Raw genomic sequence first — 26,532 nt, forward strand, 5'->3', positions numbered from 1 at the left:
CTGGGCAGATTTTTGTTTTTTATGTATTTCCAAAGTATTGTTTCATTATTGTAGCTACCATATGTTGAGTATTTATGAGCCAGGCAGTATGCTAAACATTTTATATGTTTTTTTCATTCTTTTGTCCATCTTAAAGGGTAGGTAGTGATACCCTTCTTTCTCAAAAGAGGAAACTGAGACTAAATGTTGTACAGAACTTGCTGAAGCTCAGTGGTTAGTAAGTGAAAGCAGAAGGTTAAAGCCCAGGTCAGTCTTGTTCTGTAGCCTGTGCTCTAATCTAAATAGCTTATGCTGTACTGTCTAGGCTCAGACATTAGTCTTTTAGAGGACTTGAGCTGTTTTACTCCTTGGCACTGCTGATTCTCTGATTTATAAAGACCTCATGTCCCCCAAAGTTGGTTGTTTTCCTGTATGTTTATTATATACTTAAATATATTTCTGTTGTAAGAGATATGAACAGGAATTTCAAGTCAAATTCCACATTAGAAGATTATATTTATTCAAGAGTATACAAACTGGAGCTGATTTATATCTACTTTCATGTGAGAAATAGGATCAAGTTTCATATAGACATATTAAACATTTTGTAGAGAAAACAAAACGTGTTTTAATAAAACTAAAATTTCTTTCTTTCTTTTTCTTTTTTTTTTTTTTTGTCTTTTGTAGGGCCACACCCATGGCATATGTAGGTTCCCAGGCTAGGGGTTGAATCAGAGCTGCAGCTGCCAGCCTATACCACAGCCATGGCAACACTGGATCCAAGCTGCATCTGCGACCTATGCTGCTGCAGCTTGTGGCAACATTGGATCCTTAACCCTCTGAGCGAGGCCAGGGATCGAACCTGAATCCTCATGGATACCAATCATGTTTTTAACCTGTTGAACCACAACGGGAATGCCTAAAACTAAAATTTCTGTGTACTTATTCTGGAAACTTACTCCAAGTACAGTTTATGGATATTTTAAATTATTTTGAAAATACAAATTTAAAAGGTCTTACCAGAAAGATGGAAGATTTCTTTGTTTTCTCACCTATGTTTTTCATACATTGTTAGGTGGGTCACCACCACAACCAATTGTACCAGCTCATAAAGATAAAAGTGGGGCTCCACCCGTTAGAAGTATATATGATGACATTTCCAGCCCAGGACTTGGATCAACACCTTTAACTTCAAGAAGACAGGTGATATAAAATATTCATGATCGACAGTTAATAATTTCATGTTTGTTTGTCCCTATATAAAAAGGGTAAGTAATTTGAAATGTTACCCAAAGGTCTATTTTAGTGTAATGCTGTTGCATAGAATAAGCGTTAAGGACAGCTGTCATAAACTACTTAAATTGCGTGTCAGTGAAATGTACTTAAAGATGTAATAGAACTCAGATAATTTTCTCATATAGATAGTTCTGTGTTTTTTTTTAAAAGGTGTACCCTTTCATCAGTCCGGGCCCCAACCTACTTAAACATGTAGAAATGATTATTAAGTCATGCCTTGTTTAAAACGTTCAATATTTGTACATAGTTTTGTCAAAGAATAAATGAAGATTCAGGGTTTTAATCAGATCTAGAGCACTTTGTAATGATCTGAGATCTTTATTTTAGGAATGGTTTTAGTAATGTAAGACCAACATCTTTTTAGAGCTATGTTCACCGTTCACATATTTTACTAGAAACACTGCCTCCTGTATATTTTTTTTGAGCTGAATCTAAAATGTTCTGTTCTGGAGAATTTTTCTTAAGGTTGATAGATAAATCTGATGTTTAGTTTAGAATGAGAACTACTGCCTTATAAATTATGCCAGTTTTAGTTACTCCTCTGATAATACATGGAAAGAAAGGTAGTTTACACTTATTGCTATGCTCAAAGTGTTTAAGAATCTTGTGGGTCATAATTTGTAGAGAAAATTTTTTATTTGAAAATTGGTAAGAATATTGTTAGATTAAAGCCCAAATTAGTTTTGCCTCCGGACACTTCGGTCAGTTTCTCTCTAATTGTGAAAAAGGTTGACATTGAGAATTGAACAGTACATTTTGTTATCTCTCTTAACAGTCTCCCAACTCTTGTTCTGGCACTGGATAATAGCCAGATTTTAGATTTTCTTAGTTTAGTCAGAATCTGTTAAAAAAAAAAAATCCTTTCTCTATATATTTACTTTTATACTTTTGGAGAAAGAGTTTCTCATGTATTTATTTTTTTTTAAATTGTGGAAGTTTCCAGGCTAGAGATCAGACTCGTCCCACAGCAGTGACAACACCAGATCCTTAACTGCTAGGCCACTAGGGAAATCCTGTTTCTCTTATTCTTGATTGGGTATTGTTTTTATTTATAGAAGGACTTTGAGCTTTTAAGGAGCTAGTATTGATAGTTTTGCTGCTTTGTTGCTTACTACTAGTAGAGGCGGAGATGTGCTGTCTTTTATTGTATAAACTTGTTTGAGTCTATAGTACTGCATCGTTTGTAAATATCACTTTAAAATAAAATTTTGGGAGTTCCTGTGGTGGTTCAGTGGTTAGCAAACCCGACTAGCATCCACAAGGACGCAGACTCCATTCCTGGCTTCACTCAGTGGGCTAAGGATCCGGCGTTGCTGCGAGCTGTGGTGTAAGTCACAGAAGTGGGTCGGATCCCGTGTTGCTGTGGCTCTGGCATAGGCCAGCAACTACAGCTCCTGATTGGACCCCTAGCCTGGGAACCTCCACATACTGCAGGTGCAGCCCTAAAAGACAAAAAAAAAAATTAAAATTTTGCCATATTTCTTATTTTTTTTCTGTTAACTTAATGATTTGAAGAATCACCATTATCTCTGTTATTTCAAATAATGTATCTTAGGAACTAAAAACAAATAGCAGTGTTACTTCCTACTGAAAATAATATTTTTTCCCTAATGCAACTTTTCTTATTTAAACTTTTAATATGCTAACCAGTCTGGCATATTTTAAATTTCATATTTTTCAACTTAAAAAAACAAACTTAGAGAGTACTCTTCAATTATGAGCTAATAAGGGGCATTTCCAGTACCTGGTAGATAGTTGTTTATTGTGTTTATGTTATGGTTAGAACATTGCATTTTTACCTTACACTTTGTTCTAATTTCATGTAGACAAACATTTCAGTAATGCAGAGTCCTCTTGTTGGAGTTATGACAGCTACTCCTGGAACAGGTAAGCAATGCCTTTTAATACCAATGACTGTTTTCTACTCTTTGAGGATAATACAAGATCTTTGTTAGTAATTGCCAAAATTTTATCTGTTATATTTCAAACCTGGAGACTTTCTCAAATGTCAGTAACTTCCTTCAGGAGGGAAATATTTAATATTTGTACAGTGATTCTTTTCTGAGCTTATAGATGTGATAGTCTACTCAAATATTAAGAATTTTAAAAATTATATATTTAATAATGTCTCTTGAGTTATTAAAAAAATAAGAGTTGTTGTGGAGTTCCCATTGCGGCTCAGCAGGTTAAGAACCTGATTAATATCCATGAGGATGTGGGTTCGATCCTTGGCCTTGCTCAGTGGATTAAGGATCTGCAAGCTACAGCATAGATCTGGTGTTGCTGTGGCTGTGGTGTAAATCAGCAGCTTCAGCTCTGATTCAGCCCCTAGCCTGGGAACTTCCATATGCCACAGGTGCTGCTCTAAAAAGAAAAAAAACAAAGTTGTTGCACCTGAGAGGAAGAGGAATATAGAGACTCAATAATAAAAGTATTCTAAGAGATTATCATGCATAGTTGTAAATCTAAATGTCATTGACTACAAACAGCCACCAGTTATATCTCATTTTTCTTTAAGATTAATGGTATTTTTATCACAATCAGCATCATCATAAGCATGACTCTTCTAACATATTCATGTATTTATAATATATAAATGTTCAGCAAATATTTGAGCACATTACTATATACTAGGTCCTGGGAAACTGAACAAAATAGATTATCCTTGCCTTTACGGAACTTATGTTTATTTGCAAAATTTGCATTTGTAAATGAAATAAAGTCTGTTAGAAGGTAATATGTTTTATGGAGGAAAATTAAGCAGCAAAGGGAAGTAGAGGGGGAGGATTTATATTAAATAAGGTAGTGCATTAGTTTTTCTTTTTCTGCCATAATATATTGACAGAAACTTAAAAGTGGCTTAAACAATTCAGATGTACTGTTTTATGGTTCCGGAGGTGAGTAATCTGAAATTGTCTCAGTGGGCTGAAGTCAAGGCATTGGTAGGCTGTGTTACTTAGAGAGGCTCTAGAGGAGAATCTGTTTTCGTGCCTTTACCATCTATTAGTGGCTGCCTGCACTTCTTTGATTGTCTCTTTCCTCCATCTTTAAAGCCAGCAACATTGTATCTCTCTAACCATTCTTCAACAGTCCCTCTCTCTCTTTTTCTCTTTTAAGGACCCCTGTGAGTATTTGGAGCCCTTCTGGATAATCCAGGATAATTTCCCTACTTTAAGATCAGTAGATTAGCAGTCTTAACATCTACTATCTTAATTCTCCTTTGCCATGTAATGTAACATATTCCCAGGTCCCAGGGATAAGGACATGGACATGAGGGAGGGGGCATTATTCTAATTACTGTGGATAGTTATAGGAAAAGTACCATTTGCTCAAAAACTCTTAAGTGTTCTAAACAGGGGAAATAGCAAGGACAGAGGCACTGTGGGATTCACATCAGGGATGTTCAAACAAGAGTGAAGACACTAGTGTGGAATGGATTAACGGAGGGGAGGAATAGTAAGAAATGAGATCAGAGAGGTCATGGGGGCCAATATGACAAGGCCTTGTAGGTTGTAACAGTTGATCTTTACCCAGAAAAGGTGGAAAACAAATAGGATGAGATTGCTTCTGTGGTGAGAAGAGACATTGGGGTGATGGACAAGAAGAAGGGAGACCAGGAGTTCCCTTCGTGGTGCAATGGAAACAAGTCTTACTAGAAACCATGAGGTTGCGTGTTCCATCCCTGGCCTTGCAAAGTGGGTTAAGGATCTGGTGTTGCCGTGAGCTGTGGTGTAGGTCACAGACGTGGCTCAGATCCCACATTGCTGTGGCTCTGGCGTAGGCCAGCGGCTACGACTCCAATTCAACCCCTAGCCTGGGAACCTCTGTATGCCGTAGTCCTGCATTAATCCAGGTGAGAAGTGGTGGTGGCTTAGACATAAAGGAAGACAGGAAAAAAGGAACAACAGCAAAAAGAGATGGAAGAAAAGAAAAAGTAGCAAGGCAGATTTAAATGAACACTCCTGTTAAAGACAAGGGTGGATAACAAAAGTAATATCCAGTGACAAGTTAGATCTTTTTATCCTCCAGATGTCAATTTCTTCAAGCTGTCTGTGAGCCATCACTGGTAGTGGTCTTAAAAGTCTAGATTTCTTGGAGTTCCCGTCGTGGCTCAGTGGTTAACGAATCCGACTAGGAACCATGAGGTTGCGGGTTCGGTCCCTGCCCCTTGCTCAGTGGGTTAAGGATCTGGCGTTGCCTTGAGCTGTGGTGTAGGTTGCAGTCGCGGCTCGGATCACACGTTGCTGTGGCTCTGGCGTAGGCCAGTGGCTACAGCTCCGATTCAACCCCTAGCCTGGGAACCTCCATATGCCGCGGGAGCGGCCCAAGAAATAGCAACCAACAACAAAAAGACAAAAGACAAAAAAAAAAAAAAAAAAAAAAGTCTAGATTTCTACTACCAGTTTGTTCAAGTCAATTTCTATCATGCTCCTCAAATTTCTTCCAGTCTACACCCACTGCCCGAATCCAAAGCACATCTACACTTTTAGATATTTGTTATAGCAGCTCCCTTCTTGGTACCCAAATCTGTATTTATTTTAAATTGTTGCCATAACAAGGTACCACAAACTTGGTGGCTTAAAACAACACAAATTACTTTCTCATAGTTTCTATCGGTCAGATATCCAGGCACAGCTTGGGTTCTTTGCTTTAGAGCTCAGGTGTTAGTTGGGACTCTGCGCTTTTCTGGAAGCTCTGTGGATGAATCTGCTTCTTTGGGTTGTTGGCCAAATTCATTTCCATGTTATATGGACCTGAGGTCCCTGTTTGTTTGCTGGCTGTTAATCTGTAGGTTGCTTTCAGCTTCTAGAGGCTGCCCACATTCCTGGGCTCGTGGTTCCCTTTCCAACCAAAAAGAGAGCAATGACAGAGCAAGTCTTTTTTTATGCCTTGAATCTCTGTGAACTCTCTCTTCTGTTTTATCTCTGACGTTTCAGCCGTCTGCTGCTGTTAAGGGCTTATCTGATTCCTTTGGGCTCACTGAATAATTCAGGGTAATTCCTTATTTTAAGATATGCTGATAAGTAACTTTAATTTTATCTGTAAGTCCCTTTACAGCAATACCTGGATTAGAGTTTGATTGAATTGCCAATCAAACCAGGGGACAGAAACTTTGGGGTAATGTCTTTAGATTTCTGTCTACCACATATATCATGGTGAAAAATCTAGGATGTCATTTCTGTCTCAGTTACATAGTTAAGGTGAAATGTTCCAGGGGAATTAGTTTTTAACAACCTTAATCTGATCAGATAAGTAGATGACAGTGCTCTGTTATGTGACAGTGCTTTGTTAGTGGCTGTTTGCTATAATGGTGTCCATTCAGTTGAATCAGTAAGTAATCTCAGAGACTTGAGAATTCAAGAACACATAATGTTAAGTAATGTATTTTATGCTTTAAAGGATTTCTTAGTTGTCTGAAAAGAATGCATTATAATCTTAACTGCTGTCAAGTGGAAGAACACAGGATTAAAGTTAATCAAACCCCCTTTTGTTTATTTTTTCTAATACTGTAACTTAATGGGTTCTTGTAATTTTAGAAGTCATGTATAAAAATACAAGAACCATGATAGGGAAGTATACCTGTCATAAATTGGCCACTGGGAGCCAGTACTGCTTCTATTTTGAATTTAAGGAATTTATGTATAAAAGTCTTAATGGGGCATAAGTGAAAAAGAATACTTTTGAAAAAATGTGATAGCCTATCATGCATGGCTAGTAGTAAACAAGAAATGGGGAAAAGGAGTTAACTTGAGAAAATTGAGGAGGGGGGAAATGTAGAGTTTTCACTTAGAGCTATTTTTTAGCTCCTAAATTTAGTGTTAAAAAAAATGAAAACTTCCTGTATAATTTGTAAATTTTAACTTTTTGAGATTGGCAACTTTTATAAAGAGATATCAGTGGGATTTAATGGCATAAGTAGTATTTTATGCTTAGGTCTTTATACTCAATAATGAGATTTTGGTTAGGTTTTAATTCTGTAACTGATGTTAAAAATCTCTTTTAGAATCTTATTTCTGGTACAGGAAAACCTTGGTTTTATGACAGAGTGGGGAGTCTGGACTAAAGAATTTCAGAAACTTTTGTTCAACTATGGTATATTATTGCCTCTGGTAAAGAATATTGAGGAGTTCCTGTCGTGGCTCAGTGGTTAACGAATCTGACTATGAACCATGAGGTTGCAGGTTCAATCCCTGGTCTTGCTCAGTGGATTGAGGATCCAGCATTGCTGTGAGCTGTGTTTCAGGTCACAGATTTGGCTCGGATCTGGTGTTGCTGTGGCTCTGGCGCAGGCTGGCAGCTGTAGCTCTTATTGGACCTCTGGCCTGGGAACCTCCATATGCTGTGGGTGTGGCCCTAGGAAAGACAGAAAAAAAAAAAAAAAAGTTTGCCCTGTTTTGCCCCATCCTCAGCCCTCAATTTTCTTCTGCTACTATTAAATATTAAACATTCCTCCACTTTTCATCTTCTTTTTAGTTAAATTTTTTTTCTTGAGAAGTTCTTTCATTTACCAGCTCTCTTCTCAAGTGGTATACCACTTATATCTGCTGATATAATTATTTGTGTTAGCATATTGTTAACAGGTTAAGTGTAGTATTTAGTCTATATCAGTTTTTGGCTGCTTTTGTTGATGCCAGGGACTCTCAGTTCTGATAGTGTTCCCAGAAGGGCAGATGAAGGAGTAATTTATCTGTGAGGGACCTTTCCTTACACTTCTTTTTCAGATCTGGTTTTAGCTGTTCCTTGTATATACTCCTATAAAACTGTCTGCTAGACTTTCTCCATTACTGGATTTTGATCTTTAGGACAGAGGTTCCTTCAAGCTGGGTATGAAAGAACCTCAGTAAATGTTGAGTGAGTGACTAGATTAATGGATATAAGTTGTAGTGAATTGAATGTTCCCCCAAAATGATATGTTCACATCATAACTCCTGAAACTTTGAGTATTGCTTTATGTGGCCAAAATATATGATTAAGGATCTTGAGAAGGATAGCTCTAAAGGAAAGCTTAGGTAAGGACAGAGGAAAAGAGAAGGTAATCCTGGTAATTACCTGGGTGGACCCTAAATCCAATCACAAGTGTTCTTAGAGGCAGAGAGAAATTTGACAGGGACAGGAGAGACATGCAGAGGAGAAGGTGATGATGAAGTGAGGCAAACATCGGAGTATTTGGTTTTAACAGTAAGTCAATGAACAGCAAAATTTCCCAGCAGTTACCAGAAGCTATGTGGGGCAAGCAGTGGTTTCTCCCTTAGTGCCTTCAACAGGTATTTGCTGAAAACTTGTTCATGGACTTCTGGCCTCTAGAACTGTTGGGGGTGGGCAAGAAGGGGGGATTTCTGTTGTTTTAAGCCACCTAGTTTTGGTAATTTGTTACAGCAGACAGGGGAAACAAATATATATGTATATTGTATTTTGAGGCAGTGATAACCTGACACCAAACAAGAAGATTGGAATATTTGGGTCTAACTTGGCATGATATAGTTGCTTAGTAATAGGGAGTAAACACTAGTCTTAATCTTGATTACATTAGTTTCTAATGGCTGCTGTAGCAAATTATCACAGATTACAGTGAATGGCTTAAAACTCAGATTTATAAAAATCCTAGAGGTCAGAAGTCCGAAATGGGTATCACTGAGCTAACGTCGAGGTATTAGTGGGGCTGTATTTTCTGGAGGCTCTAGGGGATATATCTTTTCCCTTTTTCAGTTTTATATTAAGGTAATTGAAGGTATTTTATCTCCCTCATATTATTGGAGTATAGTTAAAATATATCAAACTTTATTCCTTTGTCATTGTTTATATTATGATTATGCAAACTCTGTTTAGTGCTACAGCAAGTAGTATAATTTATTCTTCATGTAAAATTTTAATTTTTCCTCTGTTAATAATTGTCTTTTTCCATTTGTCTAAATTTCGATGTGCTATTTGCTCCTTTTATTTTAAGCAAATGTTCTGCTATGATGCATATCTATCTTTTTTTAAATGCTCAAACATAGTTTCAAACATGTTTTTGTTTGTTTGGTTTTAAGCTGAGAACTTCTCTTTCTTCTCTTTTGGCTATTTCCTATGTCAACAGAATCTATAGCTATCATCCTAGGACTTGTTAACATGTTTTCTTAGTTTATTTCATAATTTTGGTGAACATATTTGAGTAGCTCTCTAAGAAAGCCTACACAGAAATGGAATTACGACCTTGGGTTTGAAATGCTTTTTGTCTGCTCTAAAGTGAATTGCTAGTTTGGCTAAGTATAGAATTTTAGGTTGGAGTTTTGGAGGCATCATTCCTTTGTCTTCTAGCTTCTGGTATTCTGCAGAAGTCATTTGTAGTTATGATTCATGGGCTGTTGTGTGTGGCCTGGTTTCAAAAAATTTAAGATCTCTGTGGTGTTAATGTTTTCAATTTCACAAATGTATTTTGGTATGGGACTTTTTCATCTCTTTCTGGGGGAATTGATTGATCTTTTAAATCAAGAAATTTAAATCTTGAGTTCTGGAAACTTCCCTCTATTTGTTTGAAAATAAATTTCTCCCTGTTTCTCTGTTCCCTTTTTCTGGAATTCCTTCTGTTTGTGGGCACTGCAGAGATTTCTAAATTTGTACTTTCTTTTCTGTTAGATTTGCCTCTTATGTCTGTATTCTATTTTCTGAAAGATGTCCACAATCCTAATTTCCAAGTCATCTAATTTTTAGTTTGTTATTTTAATTTCCAGTAACTTCTTTCTGTAGTTGTTCTCTGATTGTACTTAAAAATGTAATATCCTTTACTTATTTCATGGGTAAAATAACTTAGTGAAAGTAATGATGGTCTAAATAGGGTTAGGGTTAGGGTTACCCATTAATGATGGGTAAAATAACTTAGTGAAATAATGATTCCTGCTTATATTGTCTTCTTATCTGTTTCGTTTTCACCTCTTTGGCCTTTCTTGGTGGAGGCATGTTTATTGAATGAGGCACTAAAGAGCTACTTGGAGAGAGCATTGGTAGGAAGTTGGAAAGGGAGACTGTTTTATGTCTTAATGGACTTCACTGTAGGGGGATTTGATAGTTAAGTAGATTTTTGTTGGGATAATCTCTGATTTTAGCACATATACATCTTTTAGATTTCCAAAGAATTCTTTAATATTCAGCCTAATGTCTAAGCTGGTGTTCTGAATATAGAAAGGGAGAAGTCTTCTCTTGAGTGTGCACATTTTCACTTTGTCTCTTATGTGGTGGTTCTCCAATGTGACTGGGACCCATTGAGTCCTGAGCCACTGAGATTCCTTTTCTCAGAAACTAAAAACTTTCTCTCTTGGGGGTGGAGTGGCTGAGTGACAATCATCTGGCTGCGTAAGATGAGGAAGGCTTGCCATCAAATCCCTTATTATACACTCTTAAACTAGTTTTCCTTGATTTCAATCAGGAGCCTCTTTTACATCTTGTATAGCTTCTATGGACTCCAAAACTTGAAACTTTCTAGAATGATTGTCATTAGGTGTTTGACAAGGATTAGAGATGAATACAAGTGTTTATTTCACCATATTATTTTGGACATTTTTGTAGCCATTGTTCATAATTATTCTGGGTACAGTAAGTTTGTCAAACAGAAAAGTCTGAGGAAGCAGTCTACAAGATTGCTCTCTCTTCAGGTGTCAACTGCACATTTGGGGTTCCCCAGGACCCCTCACTCCAGACCTGCTGGCTGCAAATTCAAGGGTTCCCAAGGCCACTCTAAGGTTTGATAATTCACTAGAAAGACTCAGGACTCACTGAGAGTGCTATACTTATAGTTACAGTTTTATTATAACAAATTAGAACCTCCTAAAGAAAAACGTGTAAGGCAAAGTCTGAAAGATTCCAGACAAGAACTTCTGTTTCATGTTACCCTCCTGGCATTGATATATCGCACCACCCACAGAATATTGCCAAGTAGTGAAGCTCATTGGAGCTTCCATGCCCTGAATTTTCATTGGCGTTTCATTACTTGAAAATGATTGATCACAAGAGGATAACTGCATCAGAACAATCCAGGGTGAGGTAATCTGTCAGTTGTCCTTGTATCCATAAAAGGAATATAGCTGAGTCACAATTTCCTCAATTAGCCTATTGTCATTAATTATAAACATCATCCAGATTTGCTCTGGTTCAGTGCCTAACAAACACATTTCCTATAATAGTTTGACAGTGTACAGATTTCCTAGAAAAAAATGTGCTTATAAAGTGTATAATTACATCTCTTATTTTAAATCAAAAAAAAAAAAAAGAAAATGATTGATCAAATCATTGATCAAGTGGCTAAACTCAGTCTCCATCCCTTCCTCTGCCACAAGTATTCATTGGCTCAGAGATACAACCTTTTTGTTATATGATTGATTGGTCTTCCTGGTTAGTCTTTGTGGTGTGACTTGCCCTCATCTTGTTAGCACAAATTATTAGGTGCTCTTGGGGTTGAAGGGCCTGCCATGAATAACAGAAACACTCCGGGCACTGGGGAAATTCCTAGGACTTAGAGGTTGTTTCCCAAGAACCTGATAAAGAACAGACATCTCTTGGGGCTGAGGCCAAATTCTTTATTATACATTTGTGCTTCTTTGTTTCTTGGTAAGAGGGTAACAACACTGCCAGGAATCTCTCTTTCTCCTCAAGTTTTTTATGCCGTGTATCTATTTTATCTCCTTTCATGTAAGTTAATGGTCTCTTTTGATATATTTGAATCTGGTCTTTAATTGAAGACATTTTCATGAAGGATAATAAATTCTTTCACTCTTCACCTCAGTCTGATCTTAAGAAGACTGAGTAGTGTTTTGCCAAGGGAGACTCATTACAGTTCAGTTTGATGTGGTTTGATAGGCACACTTTATTTTCATCTTATAAAGCATCGTGCTTGGGTACCAGAAGTTTGATTGAAAGGAGGTAACGTCAGTGGAGCAATGGAACATTAACAAGGTGGGGGGCAATTATGCTAAAGTTATGTAAATAGCTTTAGATTATTTATAAGTAATTATGTTTTTCAGAGTAGTTGACAGGGCAAAAATTAGATTGCTTTTTCGTTTGAGACTTAATTTTGATTTGTTTTATTTTTAAAGGTCATAATGGTTGTCTCATTTTGAGCCTTTAAGTTCTTGCTTGAGGGTTATTACATGATGTAGCAACACTAAATTGTATTTTCTTAATGATAATATAGAACATAAAATTTTTTGAAATGGCTTCAAATTTTATACTAAAATGCCTTTTACTGACCTTTTTCTATTGAAGGCATGTCTTTATAGTGAAAACTAAACTTATTTACAGGTATCTTTTATATGCTGCTCCTTATTTCCTAAAGGATAGTTGATAAGTTAGTTGATTAGCACACTTGCCAATGTGGCTCATTTTAGAAATGTTTTATACTTTTTATTTTTTATTTTTTTATTTTTGGTCCTCCTGTGGCATATGGAGTTCCCAGTCCAGGGATCAGATCCAAGCTGCAGTTGCAACCGTAACCCACTGTGCTGGGCTGGGGATCAAACTCGTGTTCCAGTGCTCCCAAGATACTGCTGATCCTGTTGCAACCACAGCAGGAACTCCAAAATGTATTGTACCTTTAAAATGCTTCTGTTATGATGGGGAAATAGAATAATTGCTAGGAAAAAGAAAAATTGCTAAATGTATTAGAGCATGTATGCAGTTTGACAGTTATTTATTTTGTATTGTCTCTTTTAAGCATTAACTCAATTTCAAAATTAGATAAATTGGTAAGACTAAGCCATGTAATATACTAGAATTCCATTTCCTTCTTGTAAATCTTTTTGTTTTCTCTAGAGTTAATGATAGTTATGTGTCTTCATTTGCTTGATTACTATTCTAAAAATATTTTAATATTTGTTTCTCAAGTTCCTGGCTGCAAAATTGTTTTTTGCCTGATTACTTGACATCGGAATATAAACAGTCAGTTTTGAACATCTTGTTTTCTAGTAGGGTCTAGGATAATGTTCTGAATTAAACAGATTCTTTAAAAAGCCTAATAAATCTGTGGTGATCTGAAATGTATTTTTTCCTTAGGAAAAGCTACATTAATGGGTTAAATTGGATTAATTCTTTTGCTAAATTTGAGTCCAGATGAAGTAAAGGGATTCAAGTTGTATGGCATAAAGAATTAAGAATTTTGAAATCCTTAGATGACCATATTTTTCCTCTTTATTTAGAATCACATTGTTGCATTTTAATTCTGTGCTTGATTGATACCTTTAACTTTTAATTCTATTGAGGATGTGTAGTTTTGGTTTGGCAAAAGAATGGAAATCATAGGGAGTTCCCATTGTAGCACAGTGGAAGCGAATCTAGCTAGTATCCATGAGGACGCCGGATCAATCCCTGGCCTTGCTCAGTGGGTCTGGATCTGGTGTTGCTGTGAGCTGTGGTGTAGGCCATAGATGTAGCTCACTTCTCGAGTGGCTGTGGCTATGGCATAGGTTGGCAGCTGCAGCTGCGATTCTACCCCTAGCCTGGGAACTTCCATTAGCCATGGGTGTGGCCCTAAAAAGAAAAAAAAAAGAAAAGCAATAGCATTGCTGGAAGTCTTTTTTATTTTAGACTTGACTCTGAATATATTTGTGCTGTTGATACAAAAAAATAATTGTACCAAGTGCATCATTTATAGTACTGAAGTTGTATATTGTTAAAACAGTTAACTTTTGTGAGTTCTCGTCTGTTTAACGTTCTTTTTAATTCTTGGAGTAACAGGTAAGTAAAGCAGGTTAATTTATGGATATAGTAAAGGGAGACAAACATTTATATCTTACCTTTTTTTTTTTTTTTTTTTTTTTTGTCTTTTTGCCTTTTCTAGGGCTGCTCCTATGACATATGGAGATACCCAGGCTAGGGGTCTAATTGGAGCTGTAGCTGCTGGCCTACGACAGAGCCACAGCAACACAGGATCCGAACCATGTCTGCAACCTACACCACAGCTCACGGCAACGCCACATCCTTAACCCACTGAGCAAGGTCAGGGATCGAACCCACAACCTCATGGTTCCTAGTTGGATTCATTAATCACTGCGCCATGACGGGAACTCCTATATGTTACGTGTTTATTGAGAAATTATTGACACTGGGCAAGTTTAAAGTATAAAATGTTTTGATTCCATACACTTATATATTACAAAATGACCATAGTATTAGTGTTATCTGACACTTTTCGTCATGTCACCTTATTTCCAGTTGTTTTTTGTGGTGAGTGCCTTTAGGATCTGTTTTCATAGCAGCTTTTAAGTATATAATATAGTATTACTAGTGATAATCACCATGCTATATTTTAGATCTCTCCAGAACTTATGACTGGAAGCTTGTACCCTTTGACCAACAACTCCCCATCCCCTAGCCCCTAGTAACCACAACTCTGCTTTCTGTCTGTGAGTTCTGCTTTTTTATATTCCACATATAAGTAAGGTGATGTAGTATTTGTCTTCCTTTGTCTAACTTCTTTCCCTTAATATCATGAACCTCATGCCCTCAAGGTCCATCCGTATTCCATTACACACACACACACACACACACACACACACACACACACACACACACACACACACACACATCTTCTTTATCCCATTCATCTGTTGATGGACTCTTAGATTGTGTCCATATCTTGGCTGTTGTGAATAATGCTGCAGTGAACATGGAGTGTGCACATGGAGTGTGTATCTCTTTGAGATCCTATTTTCATTTTCTTTGGATGTATACTCAGAAGATTACTGAATCACATGGTAGTTCAATTTTTAATTTTGGGGGGGAACCCCTGTACCATTTTCCATAGTGTGTGTACCAACTTATATTCACACCAGCACTGCACAAGGATTCCTTTTTCTCCAAGTCTTCACCAACGCTTATCTCTTATCTTTTTAATAATAGCCATTTGAAAAAGTGTAAGGTGATTGTGGTTTCGATTTGCATATTCCTGATGATTAGTGATGTTGAGCATTTTGGACGTGTTAGTCATTTCTATATATTCTTTGGAAAAATGTCTTTTCTCTGCCCATTTTTTAAAATTGGATAGTTTTTATGTGTGTGTGTTTACTATTGTATGAGTTCCTTATGTATTTTGGAAATTAACTTCTATTAGATATGTACACACATATATACATTTTCCTTATCACCCTCTCTGCTTTGTTATTTTTTTCCTGTAGAATTTTCTGTTTTCTAACATACTAGGTTTTTACTTTATTTGTCTTTCTTCGAAGTTCTTTCAGAGATTTTTTCCCCCCTTTGGTTTAGTTTGTTCACTACTGTATCTTTAATACCTAGAATGATACTTGGTGCATATTTAAGTGCTGAAGAAATAGTGTTGTGTGAGTGAATCATTATTACTCCAAAGAGGAAAGGAAAATAGTCTCTGCTTCTCAGAATTGTGTGGTTTCATAGGATAGAGCCTCTAAGATAAAACCAACATGTAAAGTGTTTAGCCTGACATGCTGGCCATGAAGTGCTCATTAATTGGTAGCTATTATTGAATGATAAGAAAAAACAATTAGACATTTCAGATAGAAATGACATGAATAAAAGAAAACTGCGTCACATTTTAGGGACTAGGGTAGATATTGTTTAGGAGCATACTGGAAGAAATAAGTTCAGAATTGTATTATGGAGGCCGAGGTTCCAAGGTTTGTTCTGTGTGTAATGAGGAGTTATTCAATATTTTTAAGGCAGAGGTGCTGTGATGAAAGTTGTAGGTTTGGAAGATGAGCCCATCAGAAGTCCTTGAGGTTGACTGGAGATCCTTCTGGTGTAGGCCTAAGTGGAAATTAATTAAACATTTAGCAAATTTATAAGTAATAAAACATTTGCAAAATTAAGTAATGCTCTAATTTTAATGACTTTGCAAGCTGGTAGTATATATTGATCTGGCTATGATAATGTATTTTGAATTATTTTGCAATTGCCAACTTTTAATATACTTTTCACATTAAGGCTTTGCTTTAATTTGTATTGGTAACTAACTTACTAAATATACTAATATAGGGCAAAGTATGTTTAGTCCAGCAAACATTGGTCAGCCACGAAAGACAACATTATCTCCTGCCCAGTTGGATCCTTTTTATACTCAAGGAGATTCTCTGACATCTGAAGATCACCTGGATGACACTTGGGTGACTGTGTTCGGGTAAGGTTCTGGATCATTTACCTTTAAAGAAAACAGCCCAAAATTTTATAATGAATATTATCAAACATAACATTTTTAAAAAATTGCACAGCAAACATATATACCCACTACCCAGATTCTATGGTTGTTAACATTTTGCTGAATTTATCTACCATTAACTTATCTTTTTTTTTGTGGTTCTTGGTAAGTTTCAGAGTAAATTGCAGACATTAGTACATATTATCTTGACATTTCAGCTTGTATTTATTTAATAGTTTCTCCAACATTTATCTGTTTCCCTCTTCTCAGATTATTTTCTCCTCAGCATATTTAATGCTGGATATTAAAGAAGGTTGCCATTTTAGACTTAGAAAGCTCTTTTCTCTTTGTGGTGGCTGTGTCTATGCTTGTATTGGACTTATTTTGAATTAACAAATTGAATTTTATTTGTGTATATTATATAGATACATACTGTATCTTAAGGTTGGTACTTTCTAGTTACAGAATATTGAATATTAATAGAAATTGTGCATGAAATCCTAGATGCATTTTGAATAGATTTTTTTATCTAAAAAAAATACTTTAAAGCATACTGCATCATTTACAGGTGAGGAAATTGAGGTATATAGACAGATTAAGTAATGGACTCAGAGGCTTACATCTAGTTATTAGCAAAGTTTCAGCAAAAACCCAGGTCTTTTATTCTCAGGCTGTTTTTGTTTATACTGTACTACATAAGGTTGATTTCTGAAAGTGTGATGTTATACTGTTACTAGACCTATTATATTTAGTTTTGGGAAAAAAATATAAAAACATGAACTTCTTGAAGGAAGAAGATGCACAATTAATATTAACGGACTTTATATACTCAATTTATTCTAATTTTTAAAATTTGAAAGAATATGTAAGAATATAGTGAAAAGTTTTCCTTTCCACTTTTTCCCCCAAGCTGCAGTTTTTCTCTCTTGTAAGGCAGTAATTGCCACCTGTTTTTTTGTGTAGCCTTCCAGAGAGCGTCTGTGTTACTAATTCTGTTTAGGTAATAAGCAGGGTTGTTGCTTTCCTTTATTCTCCAGAAAGTCCATGCTCAGACCTATATCCGTAGCAAATGGCCTGGCTTGTTTTTTTCTTTTTTCGTGTGTGTGTTTAAATTTTTGTATTCGCTCATGAAGTAAGTGGCTATATGTATTGAACATTTATGTACACTCTCAAGTCTGTTTTTCAGGTTCAGTAGTAATGGTGTCACTTTTAAGATTCTTTAGTAATTAGATAAATTACTTGGACTTCTGCTAATCCTTCCTTTGTGTGTGTGTGTGTGTGTGTGTGTGTGTGGGCACACCTATGGCATGCAGAAGTTCCCAGGCCAGGGATTGAACTCATGCCACAGCAGTAATAATGCTGGATCCTTAACCCACTGAGTCACAGGGAACTCTAGTCCTTTATTTTTAAGATGTATACTTTCCCAGCTATTTATTTTCTGTTGGTTTTATGGCTTAGTAAGCCTATATGTGAGTTTAATTGCAAGTATGGAAACATTTTCTTCTAAGGGATAAAATATTTTATTTTGATCACTTATAGGGAAGTACATCTAAAATATACTATATATATGTGTGTGTGTGTGTGTGTGTGTATATATATATATATATATATATTTGTTCTTCCTTTGATATTTTAACTTTTTCCTCCTGACTCAGAGTCATCATGAACTGTCATTTATTATTTTAGGGTAATTCTTTGACAGCTTATTGGAATGTTTCTGCTCAAAGTAGTCCTAGATTCTTAGAATTTTGTTTTATTTCTGAAGTACCTCCCTCACTTGCAACCGTTATTTCTTCCTTTCATTTTAATTTTTTTTAGTTCGGTTGGCACCCTGATTCATTTGGGGTTTTTCTTTGGGCTTCTAATCTTATTCCAAACTTAATGTAAAACGTAAAATAAATTACCAGCCCTGCATGCAGTGAGTGTTTTAGTCGTGTAGATTTTAATGTGTGGAGTTTCTCACTTATTTTTATAACTCACAGTTTTTTCTTTAGAGTTTTTTTTTTTTTTGGTCTTTTTGCCATTTCTTGGGCTGCTCCTGCGGCATATGGAGATTCCCAGGCTAGGGGTCCAGTCGGAGCTGTAGCTTGCCAGCCTACGCCAGAGTCACAGCAACACAGGATCCGAGCCGCGTCTGCGGCCTACACCACAGCTCACGGCAACGCCACATCCTTAACCCACTGAGCAAGGGCAGGGATCAAACTGCAACCTCATGGTTCCTAGTCGGATTCGTAACCACTTCGCCACGATGGGAACTCCTCTTTAGAGTTCTAATCCAAGTTCCAGGTAACGAAAGTTACTGGTTAAGGAAACTCCATATTTTCAAGTTGACGATAGCTTTATTATTTGGACTACGAAAGTTATATCTCATAACATTCAAACCATATAGAACTTTATAAAGAAGAAAGTGAAAGTACTTAGAATTTTCCTATACAGGAAATATGGCTATTAAAATCATCCTTTTCATTGTTTACTTACCATTGATATTGGTTCTGACTTTATTTTTGTTTCATGACTACATTTCTGAATTTTCAGGTAGTGATTTTTATATATACACACACATATAAATACAAACATATGTATTTTTTTCTTTTTGGGCCATGCTTGAGACATTTAGAAATTCCTAGGCCAGGGATCGAACCCTTGCCACAGCAGTGACCTGAGCCACAGCAGTTACAATGCTGGATCCATAGCCTTCTGTACCACCAGGGAACTCCCTTCAGTATATGTTAATAAGACTATATAATTTAAAATTCTTTCCCTTTTAATAACCATAGTATTATATCCAAATAATTCTCTCTCACTCTCTCTCTCTCACACACACGCCTGTGTGTGCACACACGCATAAAATAAGTTATTTACATAGCTGTGTCTTTTCTGATGGCCCTCTTTTCTAAGGGCTATCATGGCAATGAGAGTGGAATTTTAGAAATTTCAGAGGGAAATCGGGATGGAGAAAAATGGGTGACTCCAAACTAATTTTAACATATTTGCTTTTGGATGGTGGACAAATGATTAAATTTAGCTAATATAGGGGAAAACAGGATGAACAAAGGTCTCTTGTTAATGTACCAGACAGTTAAAGGGGATTTTATCTTGAAACCATTATAAGTATGGTAATTTCCATTATATTTATTATGGAAATTGGACATCTCTTTTTTTTTTTTTTTTTTTTTTCAGGTTTCCTCAGGCATCTGCTTCTTATATATTGTTACAATTTGCACAGTATGGGAATATCTTAAAACATGTGGTAAGGCTTAAAATTCTTCTCAGTTCAAAGATTTAGGGTGAGGAAAGATAAGCTGTGAATTGAGGGGAAACTTTGCTGTGAATGTTGTCTGTTTTTTCTCAACCTAAACATTTTCTTTTTAAAGTTTTCATAGAACGTGTCTATTGGAGTCTAGAAGGCTAGAAATTACATAGTATTTGATAAAAAGGAAAAAAGAAGATAAACAGGAGAGCAAAAGTTTTAGGCTTCCCCCCTTTTAAAAGTAGTTCACAGTTTCTTAGAAAAGATTATGCCAAGTATTATTTTACTGTTTTCCAATTTGAGCTGGATGTATTGGGGATAAAGGAAAAAGATGTTTCTGACTTAAAGTTCTTAGGGCTTTTTTAGCTTGTAGAGAGCTTTTTAAAACAATTATCTTACCTTGCATAACAAGTTATAAATAACAAATCTTTTTTCTTTTACTAGCAATTGACTTAACTCCTACACAAAATCAGACCGATAAATAGTTTTAAAACATTTGATAGCAAGTGTTGATAAGACCTTTTGTAAGAAACAGTTATCTTTTGAGAATTGCTTAACTTTCAGAGCATATTTGCCACTTATTCTTTATGTAAGAGAACTGAGAACTAGTTAGAGATTACTGAAATTGTTTAATAAGATTTTGTTTTTTTTTTTGCTTTTTAGGACCACACCTGTGGGGCAGTTCCCAGACTAGGGGTCAAATCGGAGCTGCAGCTGCCAGCCTATGCCACAGCCACAGCAACATGGGCTCCAAGCCTTGTCTATGCCTACATCACAGCTCATGGCAATGCTGGATCCTAAACCCACTGAGTGAGGCCAGGGATCGAACCTGCATCCTCATGGATACTAGTGGATTTGTTACTGCTGAGCCATGATGGGAACTCCTGATAAGATTTTTGTTGAATCTTAATATATAGCTTTTTTAAAATAGGGCATCATATAAAAAGTAGAAGCAGATTTATTTTCATATATTTCTGTTTTCTAATAGAACTCAAGTTTACATTTTATATACTTTATATTTTAATTTAAGAGAAAACTTCATTTTTGCAGATGTCAAACACAGGAAACTGGATGCATATTCGTTATCAATCTAAACTGCAGGCCCGGAAAGCCTTAAGCAAAGACGGGAGGATTTTTGGAGAGTCCATCATGATTGGTGTAAAACCATGTATAGATAAAGTAAGTTGTTGCTGGTGTAATGAAAATAGCTTACTATACATGAAGAACACAAATCTTTACATGAAGAACACAAATCTAAGTACTAATGTTGGTGGTTATGTCACTTTTCTTCACTGTGTTTCTTTTTCTTAGTTTTAAAAATGTGATGGATGATGTTATAGCACTCTGTTCTGGTAAGCCAAAGATAACTAGTCACAAGCTTTAGTATTTAGAGAAAGTAGATCCCAACCCCTTCATTCCACAGATAAGGAGACTGAGAGGACTTAGGTAATTTATCCAGATTTGTTAAAGATGAGACCTGCATTATAGATCTCTTTAATTCTTGACACATTCCCTTTGTGCAAAGCAACATCAGACTCTTTAAGCACTTTAAAGAAGTGGTGCTATTTCAGGATGAAGCATTTCATATGAGTGATAACTGAAGGTTAACTGTTAAAAGGCTGAGGCCTTTTATTACTCATTTTAAAGTATTTTAAAATCATTATATATTTATATACTTAAAAATAATACTGAATACGATGTAAACCTTTGTGGCTTGTAAAATCACAATCATTCTTTAAGTAAATATATGTGAACTTCTACTTACTAGTCACTGTGACTGGTGCTTGTGTATTTTCATTAGTGCACAAAGCAGTCATTGTTCCTGTTATCATCATATAAGATCACTGAGTAGTTCTCTAATTATTATATTGTGCTATAACAGGTATTTACGGAGGCTGGAGGAAAATTTGAGGTTACTGGGAGACTTACAGCTCCCATTCCCCTTAGTTACCCCAAGAATTCTCTTTTTCTTTCTCGCTAATTTTCCATGGTGTTTGTTATCAGATTCTTACTCTTGAGAATCTGTAGTTATCTTGGGGATATTTGAGGCCACTGAGGTGAGCTTTGTGGCTGAGCCTTAGATTTCATATACTAACTAAGAAGCATGTATTTTATTAAGCCTAAAATTATTCAAAAGGTTAATTAGATTAAATTATACTTTTAATAAAGCTTTCTTTAAATATAAGTAGTATGTAATAATGCATAATAATAATATGTATTATGTTAATAAATAGAGATGTTCTTTGTCTTTTTTTTCTCCAGAGTGTTATGGAAAACAGTGACAGGTGTGCTTTATCATCTCCATCTCTACCCTTTACACCACCAATCAAAACCTTAGGTACACCAACCCAACCTGGAAGTACTCCTAGGATTTCTACCATGAGACCTCTTGCTACAGCATACAAAGCTTCTACTAGTGACTATCAGGTATTTTAAGGATTGGATAAAAGAATATACTTTAAAGGCTTCAGTACATGGCTTGTTTAACCTTTTCATTGGATTGATTCTTTGCCATTAAATATTTCCTACTGAAGTTGATTGCCTTGTTGAAACCTATAAACTTTGTGTTTTATTTCTATTTTAAAAAGTAGAATTTGTGAGTTTTTTTTTTTTTTTTTTGCTTAGGGCAGCATTCATGGCATATGCAAATTCCCAGGCGAGGGGCTAAATTGGAGCTGCAGCTGCCAGCCTATACCACAATCACAGCAACACCAGATCCGAACCACATCTGCAAACTCTACCACAGCTCATGGCAACACCGGATCCCTAACCCACTGAGTGAGGCCAGGGATCAAACCTGCATCCTCATGGATACTAGTCGGATTCGTTTCTGCTGTGCCACAATGGGAACTCCTAAAAATTATAATTTTAGCCAATTGGAAATGTATCTTGAATTCTTTAAAAAATCTTTTGCCCTTTTTAAAAACTTTTTGAGAGTTATTTTAGTTTTTTTCTAAGTTAACGTTCACATACATAAAAAGTTTCCCTTGTGGACATCTCCGACATGAAGTCTGTTAAAAGTCTATTAAATTGATGACTAAATCTGATGGTGTCACAGATGAAGACCATAGGTTGGAAATAGCTTTGGTTATCAGAAGAAAACATTGACCAGTTCCCATTTCAAAACTTACAATTTCAAAAAAATTTAAAGACGTTCACATTATATTCATTGAAGAATGATAAAAGTATTACAGCTCTCATTCAGTGTGCTGTTGCCCCTACTTAATTAGCCAGGAGTTCTGAACTTGCCTAGCTTCAGTCCTCTGTCCTGAGATAGCAAACAAAATACTTGTGCCTTAGTAGGGCATTTTGACTTCCCCTGAAAGTTGCATATCATTCTAGAACTTTCTCTTTTTACCCCTTTAGCTATTCTATTTTTTTTGTTTGTTTTTTTATTATTATTTAAAAAAAATTTTTTAAGGGCCACACTTGTGGTATATGGAAATTCCCAGGCTAGGGGTAGAATCAGAGCTGCAACTGCTGGCATACGCGACAGCTACGGCAATGCTGGATCCATAACCCACTGAGCTAGGACAAGGGATCAGACCTGCATCTTCATGGATTTTAGTTGGGTTCATTACCACTGAGCCACAATGGGAACTCCTAAACGAATATTTTAAAGTTCTTGTCTCTGTTGATAAGCTTTTGTGTTTTGTGTTCAGTTTGGTAATTTAAGGAGCAGATGCAATTTGCTTTACCAAAGGAATACAGTTTTCCATTCTTAATAAGCATAAGGACATTCTAAGTCTATATTTTAATCTTAAAATATACAGATTAGTGCTAAAAATGCATTTAATGGCTCTTTTAGATTAGCCATTAACTCTAGAACTGACTATGACATTAAAGAGAGCATGACCTAATAGTTGTGTGTGTTTTTTCAATAGGTTATTTCTGACAGACAGACTCCAAAAAAAGATGAAAGTCTTGTATCCAAAGCAATGGAATACATGTTCGGCTGGTAGTGTAGAAGAGCTAAGAACTCACTGCAAAGGAGAAGGCTGCTACACTAGAACAGTTAGCAGGGTACTGCTGGGTTTCCTTCGGTTAGTTATATAACCATTCGTGGCAGTATTGTATAGCTGTCTCATACTTCATTTAGAAGCCTTTTTCTTTAAGGATACAGCATATTTGTAGCTCGCACTTTAAAAGATGCTTGAGATACATCTTAAAGAAACAAAATCCTTGTAAATAAGATTTGGTGTTTTCTATGATGTTGCATGCTTAAGTGCAAAAAACTCAGCATTGATTACTGTAAATTATATAGTTGAGTTTGTAGTGAGGCTTTGTAGTCTTCATGAGTTGGCGAGGTGATTTTCATGAAGGGTAACTACAGCTGCTTCTAACAAGACAAAAAGATTATAATTAACAATTTGAATTACAGTCTTTTAACTTAGATGGTATTTAATATTTTAATTATCCTTGTTTATATATGTCCTGTCTTGGATTGTCATCTTTCAGTCTTGTAAAGCCAAAAGAGTCTTTTTAAAGTTTCTTGGTAATAAACTTGTCAGTTATATGTATTGAGCAGTTTTTGAAAGAGTGATTTTTTTAAATTACTACAAAGAATTTGAAGTCTTTGCTGAAATAAAGAAAATATGTCATGAACCTCCATCTACCTGTAATCTAGCTTTAATAACCCTGTAAGCATCAAGATTTTGTCATACTTATTTCTTTTCTCCACCTTTGTTTAAAGCGTATCTCAGATGTGATTTTAATTTAAATATTTGAGGATACATAAAGAACATTTCCGCATATGATTATAATGTAATTATCACACTTGATAGAATTAATGATTTCTTAATTTCTAATATGCAGTCCTTTTAAAAATTTCCCAGTTGTTTCCAGAATTTATTTGGATTTCATGGTTGGTTTGAGTCACTTTTTGAGTCTAGATCTGCACAGTTTATGTGGTTTTGTCTTTGGAGTGTCATGAAGTTTAAATTACTTTCCCTGCTCTTTGCCATTGTTCAGTACACCATGGCTTGTTGGAGGAACCATGGAAATTGACTATAGAATGTCCCACAGACTGAATTTGATCGATTGCTTTTCTTGTTTAACTTGTTCTGTCATTTTGTCTCAAATCTTAGAAGTTAAATCTAGAGAAGATTAATTAAATTTTTGAGCAAGAGTACTTGGTAGTAGTATAGTGTACTTTATATTAAACCAGGAGGCATTTAATTCTGATTGTCCCACTTTTGGTGATCCTTTTTGGTGGGCATACAGGCATAAGTTGAAGACCATCATTCCGCATAAACATGTTACTTAATATTTTTAAAAGTATTGTCTGAATCAGTTATTTCATAAGATTTACAGAATGATGATTTTCTAAATTTGTCATTCGTGTCATATTTATTTATTAGCTGGAGTTCTTTCTTATGGAAGAACCTTGCCCCATCTACTAGGTCTATTTGGTTATCATGAATACATTCATACCAGGATGGCAGGATAAATATTTAATTCTTTCCTGTTATCAGTTTTCAGAGTAATTTTTTGTGCCCTGGCAACCTCCATTGGTATCCTGAGTTAAAGGTTTTTTTTCCCCTTTGTTATCACTATGCACTATGGCCTTTAAAAATCACCACCATCATCCATTATTATTATTTTCAAATTCATTGTTTTAACCACTTGCAGTCATTGCTCTTCTGTTCAGATTATCTTCCTTGGCCAGTGAGAACCATGTGAAGCTGGCACTTGTGTGAAAAAGCAGTTTTAATTGACATAACAGCTCACCATAGTACATGTATTAGGTAATCTGCATCTTTCTATATCTTATTTTGTTTGTTTTTTTAGAGCTGCACCTGCAGCATATGTAAGTTCCCAGCCACAGCCACAGCAATGCAGGATCCGAGCCACATCTGTGACCTACACCACAGCTCACAGCATTGCTGAATCCTTAACCCATTGAGTAAGGCTAGGGATCGAACCTGCATCCTCATGGATACTAGTCAGATTCTTAACACACTGAACCACAGTGGGAACTCCCTCTTTCTTTAATACATCTTTACATAAAGAATGGCTGAAATAACACATTGTATGAAAGGTTTTGATATCTTTTTTAATTTGTAGCAAACTACTGTTGAAGACTTGTTTAGTCCTCTGAGATAAAGTGATACTAAAGAATGTACTGGCAGGGATGGAAATCCATTTATCTTTACATATATAGAGTACTTTTCATCCAGAACTTTCATGTTACATTTAATGTCTTTTCCAACTTAAACTAGGATTCATATTTTATATCCTATTTCATTACATACAGAAATAATTACTTAAGGTAAGACTGGCTACTTTTCCCATTAGACTATTAGATTTACACATTTTTGTAAATGGGTTGTGGGTTTTTGTTTTTGAGAGGGCATTTTATTTCTGTAGATCTCTGTAGAGCATGAGGTTTGTTTTCTGTGTAAAAATATTTGTTTGCTATTTTTTTTTTTACCCAATATTATGTCATACCTGTCTTTGTCTTAATCACATCATTTATTTTAAAAGGGCCAGGGAATATACAAATGTATCAAACCAACACTTTGTACACCTCAAACTTATGCAATGCTAATGTCAGTTATATCTCAGTAAAAATACAATAAAACCAACAACCAAACCAAACCAAAAAGAGCCAGGAAAATCTGAGAAAGCAAAAGAAGTGGGAAATCTGTGAAGCTGGAAAAGTTACCCAAATCAAGCCTTTTTTTTTGAAGTTTAGAAAAGCTGATTTCACACAAAAATACATAATACATAATACATAACATAAAACTATAGTCATACAAAGATAAAAAAAGAGAATAAGGAACAAAATGTCCTGTAGACATTGAAAGCACACCAGAAAGGCATACACATAAAATAGATCAAAATTATGATCTATTATTTAAAAATAAGTTCT

General features: G+C 35.6%; 1 protein-coding gene across 1 annotated transcript in view; it reads left to right on the forward strand.

The window, feature by feature from the left end:
• Positions 1-24,182, forward strand: part of NUP35 (nucleoporin 35) — a 28,558-nt gene extending 4,376 nt beyond the window's left edge. The window contains exons 3-9 of the mRNA XM_021074750.1: positions 1,055-1,182; positions 3,102-3,162; positions 16,249-16,390; positions 19,589-19,658; positions 20,709-20,837; positions 21,921-22,085; positions 23,543-24,182. Of these exons, the coding sequence (XP_020930409.1) occupies positions 1,055-1,182; positions 3,102-3,162; positions 16,249-16,390; positions 19,589-19,658; positions 20,709-20,837; positions 21,921-22,085; positions 23,543-23,620 (773 nt within the window). The 3' untranslated portion in view covers positions 23,621-24,182. The remainder of the gene's footprint in view (positions 1-1,054; positions 1,183-3,101; positions 3,163-16,248; positions 16,391-19,588; positions 19,659-20,708; positions 20,838-21,920; positions 22,086-23,542) is intronic.

The sequence above is a fragment of the Sus scrofa genome, chromosome 15 (genome assembly GCF_000003025.6).
Source record: "Sus scrofa isolate TJ Tabasco breed Duroc chromosome 15, Sscrofa11.1, whole genome shotgun sequence".
Lineage (NCBI taxonomy): Eukaryota > Metazoa > Chordata > Mammalia > Artiodactyla > Suidae > Sus > Sus scrofa.